The following is a 16565-nucleotide window of genomic DNA, read 5'->3' on the forward strand; positions in this document are numbered from 1 at the left end:
CACACTGAAAGAGCTCATCAACTTAGATACATGGCTCTTTATCTCATTGTTTTCTTCAACAACCTGCATAATCAAATATTTAAACTTTTGATTAGTTTTACTCTGTGCCTTAATAAAAGCATGTAAAGTATCTTCTAAGGGGTTCCTAGAAGAAGAAGGTGCACGATACGGTGTAGGATAACTGCTAGGTGGCTATGCAATCTGCTAGTTTTCAGATTTTCAGCTAAAATTTGGATGATTACGCCACCAAGGATTGTAGGTATCAGAGAAAGGTGCACAAGGTTTCTTGCATATATCTAAGGCATTACATTGTTCCTCATATATTCCCGTCATTTCAACAAATGTGAGGCACTCTTGAGCTAGGGAATCTACCCCACCACACACAAAACACGGTCCAAAGGACTCAACATGAGTAGCCATGTCTGTAGGTTTTAAATCTTTAGTTCTTAACACCTCTAACTCTCTAGTAAGCATCTCCACCTTTGCTTTTAGGTTATCTTCATCTCTAAGATGGTAAATTCCACCACTATTTGGATTTCCAGCAGGTTGTGACCTATTTGTACTTTCAGTAGCACTAGGTCCGGTCCATGTGTGAGCTTTTCTAGCAAACTCATTGAGATATTCTATGGCTTCATCTAGATTTTTCTGCAAAAACTCACCATTACACATCATCTCTATGAATTGACGCTCTCTAGATGTAAAACCCTCATAGAAATAACTAAGTGCCAGAAACCTCTCACAAGCTTGATACAAAGTTTCACTATGCTTTTGTGGCCTCTTCAAAGCATTTGTCTTATGTTGAGAAAAATATTTGTTAAAGAATACCTGTGTCATCTCATTCCATGATCCTATGGATCGTGGTCTTAGTGAATACAACCAACTATTTGCTCTATCCTTCAAAGAGAAAGGAAAGAACTTAAGTCTCACAATATCATCTGTAGCATTATGACTATGGAAAGTCGCAACTACTTCTTTAAACTCCCTAATGTGCAAATAAGGATTTTCATTCTCTAAACCATGAAAGGTGGGAAGTAGTTGTATCATCCCTGTTTTAAAATCAAGTTGTCGAGTATTGGCTGGAAACATGATGCATGATGGTGTGGCTGTGCGTGTAGGGTGGAGGTAATCCTGAAGAGTTCTAGTGGGTTGATCTTCTTGTTCACTCATTTCTTCGGGACTAGATGAATCGTCAAATAAAGGATTTAAAAAATTTGATTATGACACTGGCACAGTCCTACCCGCAAATCTATCCAACGTGTCTCTATATTTTTGCATACAAGGTAACAAAATTCTAAAAACTAAAAATACTAAAAACAAATAATGCAGCAAGCTAAAAGAGGAAACAAAGTTACCGCCTTTACAAACTGCTGAAGTAAATTATGTCTTGTAGCGATTCTTGCACCGTACTCCCCGGCAATGGTGCCAAAATTTGATTACGCCCAAACTAGTATGCGGTGTTATAGTATAGTTCAGAGTGTCGATCCATAAGGAGTCTAAAGAAACACAACAAGACGTAAGTTTAAAAGAAAAAATCAAATTATAATATAACAAGAATCTGAAAATTCTACCTAAAGCAAGTAATTAAAATGAGATTAGGGCACGGATAAGAAGGCAAGTAAAGTTTTGGACTTCCATCAACTGGATCCAATATTCTGACTTCTTCAATCCAAACTATATACACAATTAAGAATTATAGCACCAAATTCTTAATTGGAAGATATGACATTATATTTATTTAAATTCTCAAATTTAATTCTAGAATCCATTCTCTCTTTACAAACCACAGTTTTCATATATAAAAATGAATATCAGATCTAAAGAAGACACTATGTTCTCAAACAATAAGGTAACAAAAGATCATATCAATGGCATGAAAAGCCTGTTTAAGTCACTATCATATATTCATAACTCTATAGCTCAACAAAATCAAACCATAGCAAGATTTAATATAATTGCCTCAAAATTATAATATCCAAAACAAATAGATAATTGCATCCTAGAATCTTAAATAATAAAGTTTAATCTATGAATTGAAATATAGTCAAAGTATTTTCACCAATCAATTTCCGCCCTAGGCTTTACCTAAGATTTAGTTTTCCATAGAAGAACTAAATAATAAAACTGGAATTTTTCTCCTCTCTAGAACTGTGCCTCCTCCTCTTCAAAAACTGTCTAATTTCGTGCTAATGATATGCTTATATAGGGTAGGAAAGAAATCCTAATGTCTTCATAATTCCCACGTAAAAAATTGCCTAAATTTTAAAACTCATCTTGGCAGCCACGTACGCGCTTCATGAGTTCCAATTTAGAAATCCCTATTAGAGACAAAGTTGTAGCCCGTTAAGATAGTTTTCCAACACATTAAGAATTACATCCATCCAATATGTGAGTGGAAAGTTACGATTAAAATACTAATGTATGTTCAGGTTATTTCCTAGCGCGTTTTGGACTCTGACTTTTTCTCTTGATCCAAATTGCTCTCAAACTTCATTATTATCCTTATTTGAAGAGTCCTACTGTAACGCCCCGACCCCGAGGGTCCGGAGAGTTAACTCATAACACCTGATAAACAACTCTAACAAGGCTAGAGTACTTCCAAATTCAAGAATATATCCATTTTACCAAACCTCAAATCGAACGTAAATACTTCAATTAAATAAATCAAATAAACTCATTTATCCAATATTCAGTCCAACAACCCAAATAAAATCAACTCTTCTTCATGTCTCAAATAAAAACTAGAAATAATAAAACATTAACATAGTCTCCATAAACCGTCTAAATCCATTGAAGCAAACTTAAGAAAGATAAATAACCTCTAACACCAACACTAATATCAGGAGATACCCAACAACAAATCAATGCTAATATTCTCCATAGACTTTAATACTGATCCTCAGCCGAACCATCAATGTCATCTGAAATATTATGGAGATAAGGGGGTGAGTTATCAACAACTCAGTAAGCAGAGAACATATACTAGTGTATAAACATGAGCATTTACAGAAATCAGAATGCAGAACAAAACATTTTCATTTTCAGAGTGCGGAAGCAGAACATGTTATTAAAATATCAGAGCGAAGATTTAGAAGTAATTTCATTCAAAATATTCTTTGGCATAGCATAAATGATCATCGTCATCATCAAAACATCATATCAGAACAAAGGCCATGTATAACCCCCGTGGTAGGGTTGTGCATCTGCGGATAGCCAAGCAGAACATAAGACTAGGGGTGCTACCCGCATGGTACGGGGCGGGGGCACCCCCTCCCCGCCCCCCGCCCCGCACCATGCGGGTGATGGGGGTTTTTCCCCCGCACCCCGCCCCAGTGCCGGGGGGCGGGGGAAAAACCCCCATCCGCCCCGCCCCCCGCCATTATATTAAAAAAAAATTTTTTTTGGTCTAAAAATATTTTTTTAGACCAAAATTATAATATAATTTAAATAATAAATTAAAATTTATAAATATAAAAAAAATTTAAACTCATTAGAGTTAGATTTTGGATTGATTTGGCCTCCTAAGCCAATCTTTATATAGGAGGCCAAGGCAATACAATAGTCATCTTTAAGCAATGTGGGACTTACTACTAAGTCCCACATTGCTTAAAGATGACTATTGTATTGCCTTGGCCTCCTATATAAAGATTGGCCTAGGAGGCCAAAGCAATCCAATGACTTGAATATAATTTTAAGTCTTTTATAAATTGTGTATATTTATATACAATATATTTATTTAATATATATAAATAAAATTTTTTAATGTGGGGGGGGGCCCCATTGTCATCCTCGCCATGCCTCATGCTGGAATGATCCCCTCAAGATGGGCTGCAGGGGGGTCTGTCGCCTACGGGTATGCGGGCAGCAAGGGCCCCGCGCCCACCCCTACAGACACTCTGTCACCAAGGTGTGCACTCAAACAGAGACCACTACTCTAACCCGTGGCAGGGCCGTATCCACTATTATTACCCGTGGTTGGGCCGTATCCACTATTATAACCCGTGGTTGGGCCGTATCCACTATTATTACCCGTGGTTGGGCCGTATCCACTATTATTACCCGTGGCTGGGCCGTAACTGAACAGAATGGAAACAGAATCAAATTCAGAATCAGAGAGTCATGCCAAAGGTTTTCAGAAATCACGTCTTATCCAAACAGAGTACTGAACAAAAATCTTCGGAACAGAACAAAATCATATCACAACATAATTAATGCACAACTTTCATATTCGCTCTCATTTTCAAAGTTCAGAAACAAAATGTCAAAAATAAGCTCATGTCTACACCAGTCATGACAGAAAATACTTTCTTCTTAAACAGAATCTCATGAGTAATGTAGAACAAATAACTGAGGTAGTTCAAATTTCTTTTCATAACAAAACATGCATATTTTTCAAAAAATACCTCAGTTCATTTTATTTAATGCAAATTCTAGCATAGGAACCCCGCTTACCTGAACTTCTTAGCTTTTTCGAAAATTCCTCAAAACGTCAGACAATAATTAATCGTCACCTATAAAATAATCAAGCAATTCCCGTAAATTCTCAATCAATCACGTATTTCGTATTTGAACCTAAGAACCTATTTAAATCCTCAAAACCTAGAATCCTAAAAATTCCTATAATACCACCATTATCTAAAATAAAAACACCAATATTGTTTACTCTTAAAATACACATTTACTTAATAACATGCTAAAATACTTAAACGATTTAAGGTAAGTACAAGTGACAATTTCGTTAATTAATAATAAACAAAAAGCTTTAATCGTAATTTAAAAGTTTAAAATAAAATTTCACAATTACTAAAATAATTTACTACCAAAGTACAATTTGAAAATCCTATTTATTGTATGCAAACTTTTCTTGTACCACCCGTATAAACCACATAAAAACAGACCAAACATAACAACTTGAACACATTCTAAAACTAGGGGTAAAACCGTAATTCATTTTCAAATACCATTCAAAAATGTAAGTTACGGAAACTGCAAATGTGAAATCACGTAGACTCGGTGCAAACACCGTAAGGACAGGGGCGCGAGGCACTCACCGCCAAGGGAGGAGCTGCGCGCGACGCGGCAAAGAAGGTCACGGTGGTGAAGCACTGAGAGAGAGAGAGAGAGAGAGAGAGAGAGAGAGAGAGAGAGAGAAACACGGTGAGAGAGGGACAAAATTCATGCAATAGAGATGGTACACGGCGTGTGCATGGAGGTGTTACCGAGAGAGAGGGTGGTGGTTTGAGTTGGCGGCAGCGTAGTAAGGTGGTGCAGGGCGTAGCTAGCAAGACCAGGTTATGGCTGTTTTCGTAGAGTACAGTGGCTGAACGCGTGCCTGGGAAGGAGGGTCTGGCAAGAAAGTACTCTGTTTCTTGATGCCAAAAACAGAGCAGTCCTGGCTTCTTTCGGGGTTCAGATGCGCGACGTGAGGCTGCCGGTGGAGACTTGCTGTGGTTGGTCCTACCTCAGGCTAGTGTTTTCCGTCGTGTGAGGGGCAGTCGTGCGGTTGCAGCGTGGAAAGGCTTGGCAGAGGGAGTGGTTCACGGTGGTCTGGCTTACGGTTTCGCGTGGGAAGGCAGCGGCGCGAGCTATCTTCGTAAGCATATAAATAGACGATTGAACATGAAAAGAAAACCCTAGACGAAAACCAAACGGATACGGAACGCGCATGAGGGACGTGTGTGTGCAAGCATGTCGTGAACGAAAGCGTGCGTGTATGCATGCTGTGCAACGGAAAAAAAATAAGCCGTGCGAAAAAAATTAAAATAGACGGAAAGAGAAAGAATTTAAAAAAATGAAACATGCGGGAAAAAATAAAATAAACGGCCAAGAACTCCAAATTAAAAGAAAACAAAAACGCTACTCAAAATCGTAAATTAAGAACTTAAATAAACAATCAAGTTATAAAAAAAAAATAAATAAGTAAAAAAATCTAAAGTCCAACTATACCAATATTGGGTCCGGGTGTTACATACACTTGTTGAAGGTTCTTAGATTATTCCAACGTTTTGCCCACTTGAAAGTCCTTTGAATTTGACTAGGTTTTGACTTGCTCTTTTATAGACCCTGAAATTAAACATAAAAATCTGCTTAGGAGTATCCTAAAGTAAATAGAAACTCAATTCAAGAATACACATTAATTCCTATAATTTCTATTCATATTTTAACATTTTAGTCCAATAATATTGTATTTAGAGTGCACTTTCATACACTCATCACGACCTTTAATTTTAGAAACCAACGGCTCTAAATCCTGAGACGTAAGTCGACCAGAAACAAGAGGAATGCCCAAGTATGTGACAGGAAACTACCCTTCCAACCTCATCAACCCTTTCCTTCGAGAAACTGATATAGACTTGGAGAAAAACTATTGCAGTTGTTTCCTTGTTTATCAATTGCCTAGACCACTTCTCATATGTGCCAAAAATATTAATAAGCCTGCGCAACGAACATTTCTCTCCATTCACAAATACCAATAGATCATCCACATAAAGTAAATGAGAGACTAACAGAGCTCCCATAGGAGGTGAGAAACAACCCATACGTCCCTCCTTGAATTTCTTTCGAAGAAGTCGGGACAAAACCTCTTGCATAACAATAAATAAATATGGAGAAAGATGGTCACCTTTTATGAGTCCCTGAGATGGTTTAAAAAAACTTCTGTAAGTCTCATTCATCATGATGGAAAACCACGGAGACTTCACACACTTCGCCACCAAGCTGCAAAACTTAGAAGAGAAACCAAAATTGAGTAGCAACTGAATCCGAAAAGACCAATCCACCATGTTGTATGCTTTGACCATGTCAATCTTTACAATGAGGTTTCTACCCTTCACCTTTTTATTCAAAGAATGAGCCATCTCTTGGGCCAAAGTAATATTTTTAAAAATGCTGTGTCTTGGGATAAATGCCCATGTTCATGAGAAATCAAGTGAGGCAAAAACCGAGTCATCCTTTGAACTAAAACTTTAGAAAAGATTTTGTGACACGCCCTCAACCTACGCTTGGAATGGAACGGAGACTTAGAGCGTCGAGACATGTAACACAAGGTTACATACTATCGTTCGTGATAGTTAATATGCAATGCATCCTAGTATGTAACTAGTAGTATGCAATAACCGCAGCGGATAGAAGGGTGAAAACGTTACTTATGCCAGAATAACTAAAACATCCCAATGCATTACTGATCATCATAAGTTCAAAGCCAAATCGTAGCATAACTTAATACAACTAGGTATTAAAGTCTTTTCAAAGTTAAATTAATCGCTTCATGCATTCTAGAGCATGAAGGACTAGGGCTATAAACATTATGATCAAATCTAGTCTCCTCTCAAGGTCAGACTCCTCCTCAATCAGTCGGATCCAGTGCTACCTCTAATCCGTCCTCCTCGTAGCCTGACACAACTTCTATCATTCCAAGTGGAATGATAGTGGGTCCACAGGGAGTGAGATGACATGAAATCTCAGTAAGTTAACAACCAACTTGCACAAAGATAAATTATGCATGAAGAATGATAAATATGAATTGCATGAAATGCAAAAAAAAGTGTGTAACAGCCCGCTAGAAATTCATTGGCGGAATTTCTATTGACTTTAGGAATCTCGTGAAAATCCCATAAGTTTTTACGAATCGACCTATTGCATAGGTTTTAGTCTGTCAACATAGTCAGTGTTATCACTCACTATGCTGCTAGAAATATGAGTTTTATTTATTTGAGGTGGTTAGAAGTGTCAGAATGCATTATGGTCTACGCCATTACACTCAGTGGATTATTTAGGATTTTATGGCACAATATCCTATTTTCATAATTCCGGACGAAACGTCTGTTGGAAATTGTGAAATTATTTTTAGGGGCACTTCGAGGTTAAATTTCGGTAAAAGATTTTCACTAAAGGTTAATATGAATATTTAGGAAATTTTTAGTACTAAGTTTATGATTCACTTTTTCGAAGTGAATAGTAACCTCGATAAGCGCACCAATTGCAGTGTTTCGAAATCACAGTGTGGAATGTCCAAATTGGATTAGAGAAGTTTTATTTGGACACTTGGCAAGATCTTAGCCACACTTAGTGAATAATTTTAGACACTTGGCACCATAAGGAACGTTTGTTGGATTTGAAGGAATCAAGGTGTGAGATCATGTCGCTTAAGCAAAACTTTGTTTCATCTGCTCAACCAAATTGTGCCAGATCAAAGAGGTTTTCAATCCTAGTGAAATTCTAAATGGTGGGAATCCAATCGAAAGCCCAAAAGCATGGTTGAAATCGAAACCCTAAACGGTTTCCCCAAAACCCTAAAGTTGGCCTCTAAACATTTTCTAATCCGATTTCTAGCATTGTGTTTAATCACTTGATTAAATCACTTCCACATGCTATTAATCCTTCAAATTTGTGTTAGAACATCATTATCCAACCTTGTTAACCTTGAAAAATTGATTGGGCCAAGTGATATTGGATTTGGGCTTGATAGCAACCCAAACCCTCTTTAAACCCCAAATTTTAGGCCCATTCGGTTTAGGCCCTTTAAGGCCCACGAATTTGGTCACCATAGGATTGCTTCATGGCTAAGTTTTGTACCCCCACTTGGCTGGCCAGATCTGTACAAGAAGAGCCTAGAAGGTTCTTGAAAGACATAGCTAAAGGGCCACCTCACTCATTCACTCTTACACTCCACCTTAAGAAAAGATCTTGGTCTGATTTTTATGAGAAGAAAAGGCCAACACTCAACCATTCCTTCAGTCCTATCACTTTACATAGCTTGTGTAAGAAGCTCTTCAGTCCACTTCCCACGAAAAAGCAACTCTCCTTTACACTTTTCCTTCATAGAACACAAAAGACACTCTCGGACAGTTTTTCGTACCTCTTTTGAATGCCTGTTTCGAAGCTTTTGTAAGTGTTTCCTCGCAACGTTTCCTTCATGAAAGTTGTTTCTTTTGGAGTCTAGTTTACGTGGATATCTTATTTGTTCCATTTGGAGATCATTTGATTGGTAAAAAGTTGTTTAGACCCCAGAAAGGTCATTCTGGGCGATAAACTGGAGAGTGTGTTATATTTTGGAGTTTTTGACCAAGCTAATGAATAGATCTTGGTCCGAAATTTTTATGGAGTACTGTTAACATGTGTATATGATTATTGGTTGAGGATTTGTTGCATGATTAAAAGTTTTGGTGAAATATTTTCTTAGGTCTAGAAACTTAGAAACTGGAAGAGGAAAAACAGTTTCTGTTTTGAGAAAGTTTAAATCTTTTATGGTTTAATCTTATTCCAATGGCTTTGATATTTTTATTGGAAGATCCTAAGCATCTTATATACATGTTAGAATGTTATTTTGAAGATATTTGATGTTAGTTTCGAACATATGAAATTTTATGGAAGGAGATATTCGGTTAGGCCAAAGTGATGATGTTCTTGGCTAAATTTATGTTTTGGTTGATGTTTACCCATGTGATCTTGAGTTTGAAGCTTGGATCTGTTTTAGGACACCTTTTTGAACCATGTGATGTTTTGGTTTGAAGATCACTTCTTTATAAGTCATGGATCAAGAGGTTGATCAAAACAAGTTAGAAACAAAATTCTGTTTTGAACTTAGAAGAGAAACCAAAAAGTTCAAGTATGGTTTTAGTGATTTTGATGACTTTTGTTCATGATTCAAAACATGATTATTCTTAAGAATATGTTATGAGTGTAGTAGAAGAAAAATTTTGGTTTAATCATGAGTTTTGAGATTTGAAAGAATTACAACAAAAAGCAAAGGAAATAGCCTTTGTAAGTTTCGGCCATATAGAGTTTTGATGGTTGTGTTTAGTTTTAAATTTTTATGAATTGATATTTGAGTTTAGGACAAAATTTACATAAGGTATGTAAATTTTGGTGATTTTTGAAGTTATGATGCAAAATCCTTAAGTTAGGGGTAAAATGGTCATTTTCCCACATGTAGAGGGTAAAATGGTAATTTTACTCTAAGTTGATATTTTTCCATATTCCTAATTGTTAGTGATTAAGTTCTAATTTTTAGAAATCACTACTTTCAGTTTCCCGTGATCGCACTTGAGTTTTGTCTCGAAGCGCGAAGATCGAGGTAAGTTAGCTTTTAACTTACTATCAATTTAATGTGTATGTGTGATAAGTAAGGGAACTAAATTGTATGTATGCATGTTATCATATGTGCCATGCCAAGTCATTACATATTTATCTGTTACACAGAATTTATTCTGTCATGAATTATTCATCTGTTACACAAGATATTCTGTCACGTATTGCTATACATGCTATACATTGCAAGTATGTCATGTTAAGTTAAGTATGCCATCTGTTACATGTATTTCTTGTCATGTAATATTCATTGTCACATGTTACGCCACGTTAAGAAATGTTGTCTGTTATATGGTATGCCATGTTACGAAATGTTGCATGTTACATGTATGACATGTTATGAAATGTTCTCTGTTACATTTATGTCTCGAAGTATGTCATGTCTGTCGTCCTACGTTCATGTCACGTTATGTTACGTCAAGATTTCTGTCTTTTATGTCACGTTCATGTTACGTCACGTTACGAAATGTCATGTCTGCCAGTTAAGTCATTCATGTCAATCACGACCCTAAGCGCTAGGATGGGGTAATATCCTAGTGGAACTCCTTTGTTCACGCTGGAGTGTCTAAATAGGTGTGAAATTCCCTGGGTTGACGAAGTACAGTCAACAGGTTGCGAATGGGGCCTAATTAGCTGGTCACCGGAGCGCGCCAGGCACTAACGCCGATGGTGCCACACATTATGTTACGTGTGTCCACAGCAAGTGTGGCACAAACAGATAAGTCATGGGGCCACAACAACTGTGGAGCATGAAGTATGGGGCCACAACAACTGTGGAGCATACACTACGTGAGACACAGCAATTGTGACACGTAGAATACGTGGGGCCACAACAACTGTGGAGTACGTATTAACGCACTCACAGCTGGTATAGAAACCTGTGATGTGATGCGGTAATCGGCAGGGACACACGGCTCAAGGGGACCTGTGTAGCACCCATATGGTCATGTTAATGATTAAGTCTATTGAATAAGATTCCAAGTTCAAGTCATGTTTCACGTTATGTTATGTTCAAGTTTACGTTCACGCAATCATGGTAATCCCATGAGACAAAGAATATGTTCCAAGTTCATGTTATGTTATGTTCACGTTTACGTTATGTTCCAAGTTCACATTTATGTTATGTCATGCTCAAGTTCAAGTTCAAATTATGCATGTTCACGTTCATGTTATGTTTCAAGTCCATGTTATGTTTCAAGTCACGTTCATGCTAAGCTTCAGTTTCAGTTTAAGTTATGCCAGTTATGTTATGTTGTATGTCAAGTTATGCTATGATTACTTACGATTTGATTATGCATTCATGCTTTTACTGCCATGCATGCATCATTAACCTGTGTGGAAGTTTCCTGTTAACTTGCTGAGATTTGTAATCAAATCTCACTGTGGTAGTCCCAACTACCATTCCCCCCGAATGGTAGATTTTGTTACAGGATCTGAAGGAGAATCGGGAATCGACCAACTGGAAATGGTCGACTAAGCGACGATGCGATGTAGGTGTTAATACAGTAGTTACCTCAGATTACTACTTGTATTTGTAGAGTTCAATCTCCATCACTCTTTTGATCACAACCATATGGATTAATATTGTGATCTCAGTTGTTTAGTATGTCATTATGTATGAAGTATGTTTTAAGTATTTGGGATATTTCGGTTTGGTGCATAGTATTGCTAAAAAGAAAAATTATCCGCTGCGAATATTGCATAATGCTAGATGCATGTTAGGAATATTGCATCTTATATGTCATGAACGGGGGCAGGTAACCTTGTGTTGCATGTCTCGACGCTTCAAATGTCCGTCCGATCCCAAGCGGAATTTGCGGGCGTCACAAAGTGTCTCCCATCCAGATTCCTCAACATTTTCAGAAAAACGGAGACACATATTTTCGTTAAGAGAACATTTTTACTTTAATCGTCAAAAGATAATATTTTCATCATAACATTTCATCATTTTTAACAATTCATAAATTAATCATAACGTGTGCTATCGTCACAATTCTCTATCTGCACTGTGAGTACCTGCCAGTGACCGTAGTACAACTCATGTTGAAACTACTTTATCTGCAGACTTGTTCTCAATCCATGATAGTTTATGCTCAAAGTGATACTTGAAACATGAATGAAGCATTTATCAATAAATCATAAATAATTTGAAATAATCTGATATTTTATGCTCAAAGTGATGTTCTATACACTCAAGGTGTAAGTTAGAGGCCAACTTACAAACTTCCTGAGTTTTCGATAAAGGTCGTAGCGGCTGAAATCAAATTTGTACTAAGTTATGATTAATACTACTATGGGTGAAGTTCATAAGCAAGGGCATAAAAAATGCGTATTTACAAAAATACCCCTAAACTTTTCAAAATTGCCATTGAGGCCCTAGGTTTTCACTATTTGAAAACAAATTTCAAATTCAACCAAACTTCATGAACCTCATATTTTTTATATTCTAAAATCATGTAAACTCTTAGATTTGTAAATCCAAAGTGGAACTATCTCAAATACTCCAAACCAGTGTTTTAAATTTCGTACCGTACTGGTCGGTACGGCCGAAATTTTTTGTTTCGGCCGTCCGGCCGGTACAGGTACTATATATGTTCCGTACCGACTAAAATACCTACCGGTACCGTCCATACCGGACTAAATTTCGGCATGTACCGGCCTATATTTCGACCGGTACCGGCCGATATTTCGGCCTGTGTTTTTTTTTTTTTCAAACTACAAACTTATTTTTTAACCCCTAATTCAGACTAGACTATTTATAATTTTTATATATATTTATTTATATATAATTTATTTATATATAGACTATTATTTTGGAATATAATTTATATATATATTTATATATATAATTTATTTATATATCGACTATTCCGAAACGTTATCCCGAAACACTATCCAGAAACGGTACCAGTACCGGTACCGAAATATTTCATTCCAGTGCCTTGACCGGTACGACGTCCGGTACGGTATTCAAAACATTGCTCCAAACCCGTGGCATGCACTCTAGTTGATGCCTTCGAGTGTTTTCAACTATTGATTCCTATGAATGTATGCTTAAGCAACTTTCTTTAATCATAAACAGTCCCTAAAGTCTTTAATGATATGATAAAAGCTAATTCTTGGATAATTAAGTTCATCCCAACACTTAATCATGGCTAAGAACCTTAGTTTTCAATAATCGTTCATTAATCAAGTTTGATACTCTAAGTGCAAATCATCAAGGTATGCTTGCAAAAGTTCATCCGAAGCATGCAAATTTCATTCTTATCCCAATTAGAAGGTTCTTGTATGCTTAATCATCAAGCCTAGGTGGTACAAGTCAAGCTTTAAAGGAATCACAAACTTACTAAAACCTATGCATGCTTTGATGATCAAAACAAGATAGAATTAAAACTTATCATGACATGCTTTTAAACCAAGAATCAAACCTTCCATAATCATTCTAAGATATTAATAAATCATATCAAAACATAATTAAGACATGCCATAGCTAAATCCACACTTAAAACATTTTAAACACTTAAACTATCCTTTAATGACCCGGTTTTGAACTAAGCATGATGTTCTTCTCTAAACTCCACCATATCTCATACTAACACTTGAAAACAAAACTTGACATGCAAACTAAGATCAAGAGCAAGAAAACTTACAAATTTCTTGGCCTCCAAATCTATCAATACAACCTTTCTCAAGAACACACAAGAACTCACCAAAAACCTACTCGGTTCCACTCTATTGCTCTCTAAGAGGGAGACCCCAATGGTCCTGCAGTGGGAATAGTGTAGGGGGAATAGTGGCCTGAAACCACCATGATTTCCTCCTTACTGTGGCTACAATGGTCCTGCAGTGGTGGCCAGGTCGTGGGGCATGGTTGATAGAATGGTAATAATGTATTAAATAAGCATAAAGTTGAGGCAATTTTAGAACAAAATCATGTTACATGCTGGTTTAGTACATTTAAAAAAAGTAGGAAAGTTTGGTGCATGACTAAAAGGAAAAGGGTTTTTACACGAGGACACAGAAGCAAAAATAATTCCTAAAATTATTCTATGTGTTCACTGACATTTCTCTCCCTCTCTTGTTCTCTCGATCCTTCTCTCTCTCTTTGTTTTCTTTTCCAGCCCTAGCCTCCAGTGATGAACCGCACAAAACAGGAGGGGATAACCAACCCATGGAATATTCAGGAAAGAAAGTGGAGAAAGGGTTCAGGAGGAAGCATAAGAAGGGGAAAGATTCGTGTGAGAGGGGAAGTCCTTTGGCAGAGCAAATTTTCGGAAAATCCTCTTGTGCTGTTGTTTTTCATTTTTCCTCTGAATCTTATTCGATGATGTTTTCTGGTTTTTCTTTCGTTGTTCACCAACACACACTGTGTGAGTAATTTCTAAAACTTAGGCTCGAGATTTCTTTGAGCGGATTGAGTTTCCTAGGGTTTGTGATTTCCATTGTGCTTAGCAAGTAGTATCCAGAAAGTTTTCTTATCATCTATTATATGATGGCATTCTAGAGCTTACTTACCTATCCTTGATCCATTGTTGACTGAAGGGCACGGTGTATTCTTGGTTCTTGTGAGACTTTGGTTTTTGTTAGCTCACTTAATGATAGTTTGGTATTAATTTGATGGAGGTATTTCAGAGTTTAATTTAAGCATGAATCATATATATATTAGCCAGACATTTTGTTCGTGACCGAAATAATGTTTTGAAGGAAATCGGGAAATTCTAAGCCTCCTTGTGAAACCAATTCATGAGAAGGAATCCACAGCCTAAGTGTTTGACAAAAAGTCCCTTAAATATCGAAAAAGTTGTTTTTAGTTTTTCTTGTCCCTATTGAAACTGCAAAGTTCAAGCGTTGTTGAAAGATTTTGCAAAAAGATTTAGTAGAATAGAAGCATTGTTCAAATTGAAGGAAAAGGAAGATTAAATCACATCATTTCATCTCTATGCATACCAAGTCAGACTCAATTGTCTAAAGGCTTGTCTCCATCGCTTTTTCATCATCACCATTCTTTCTAAGTTTGAGTAAATAAGCATTCTCATTTTAAAACACCACGGTTTAGTTCTTTGAAAAGCTTTAATCCCTATGAAATCGACCTTGGTACTCTTCCTAGAAACAACTTCATATCTGCTGCACTTGGGAGACACTTTAATTGAAGAGACAAGTTTTTGACACCGTTGCCGGGGACTAAAGGCAATTTACAGAACAACCATGCTGTTGTGAGGATGTGTGTTTGAGTTGTGAACCTCTTCACACTCTGGTGACATCTAATTCAATCCTTTACATTATTTTTCTTTCTTTCTCTTATTCTGCTTGTTATTCCCTTAAATTCTTATATGTTGCTTGTTGTTGCACACCTGTGGTGTCTGTTGGGTGAGGTCAGTTGAGTATTTGTATGTCTGTTTAGAATCGAGACCACACATCTTGTTTGGTCAGAACAGAGTTTGTAATATACTCAGACTGTGAATCACTCTCATTTGAGTCATCTTCTGAAAGTCTTAGTACCATGGCTGAGGAAGATCAAGATGAGATGACAATAGGCAATCACAGCAGGACCCTTAAAGATTACTTGCAACTTGTTAGAACTAGTTTACCCTCATGCATCATCTAACCCTTAAATGCAAACAATTTCAACTTTAAACCTAGCATGATCCCTTTGATACCCCATTTCCATGGAATGGAGTCTGAGAACCCATACTTGCATATCAAAGAATTCGAGGAAGTGTGTTCCACATTCATGGATAGAACCTGCACTGAAGAGGTGATTAGACTTGAGTTATTTCCATTCTCACTAAAGGACAAGGCCAAAACTTGGTTGAACTCCTTAAGGCCTAGATCCATAGGGACATGGCAGGAAATGAAAACAGAGTTTTTTTTAAAAATAAAAATCCCTATGCACAGAACTAATGCATTAAAACAACAAATCATGAATTTTGCACAAAAAGAAACTGTAACTTTTTACCAATGTTGGGAGAGGTTCAAGGATCTACTTAATGCCTGCCCCCACCATGGGTATGAGAACTGGAGAATAATTAGTTTTTTTTATTTTTATTTTTATTTTTATTTTATGAGGGTTTACAATCTAAGATGAGGCAATTTGTGGAGACAATGTGCAATGGATAATTTTTTAACAAAGAACCAGTAGAGGTTTTTGAGTACTTTGATTATCTATATGAGAATGCTCAATCCTGTGACACTTCATATATATATGATAGAAATGAGCCTCTAAAAAACATCACTGGAGGGGAAAAGTATAATCTGAGGGAGGTTGATGATTTGCATGCTAAGTTATCAATGATTTCTAGGAAACTAGAAGCCATAGATGTGAATAAAACAAATGAGGTTCAAGCTGTCCAAAATGTTCCAGCAAAATGTAATATTTGTGAAGATATATAGGGCATCCAACTAGTGAATGCCCTACAATTCCAGCATTTAAAGAAGTCATTTTAGACCAAACTAACGTTGTTAACATGGTGACTAAACCT

The 16565-nt window shown here is 36.8% G+C and overlaps 1 protein-coding gene and 1 non-coding gene across 2 annotated transcripts; both read right to left on the minus strand.

The window, feature by feature from the left end:
* Window positions 1-219: 219 nt before the first annotated feature.
* On the minus strand, window positions 220-1044 carry LOC109005460. Its single transcript, XM_018984410.1, has one exon. The coding sequence runs from the start codon at window positions 1042-1044 to the stop codon at window positions 220-222; it is 825 nt and encodes a 274-aa protein (XP_018839955.1).
* Window positions 1045-15987: 14943 nt separating this feature from the next.
* LOC118349089 lies at window positions 15988-16095 on the minus strand. The gene has a single exon (XR_004802082.1). It is a non-coding gene; the product is annotated as a small nucleolar RNA R71 (small nucleolar RNA).
* Window positions 16096-16565: the final 470 nt, after the last annotated feature.

The sequence above is a fragment of the Juglans regia genome, chromosome 7 (genome assembly GCF_001411555.2).
Source record: "Juglans regia cultivar Chandler chromosome 7, Walnut 2.0, whole genome shotgun sequence".
In the NCBI taxonomy this organism is placed as follows: domain Eukaryota; kingdom Viridiplantae; phylum Streptophyta; class Magnoliopsida; order Fagales; family Juglandaceae; genus Juglans; species Juglans regia.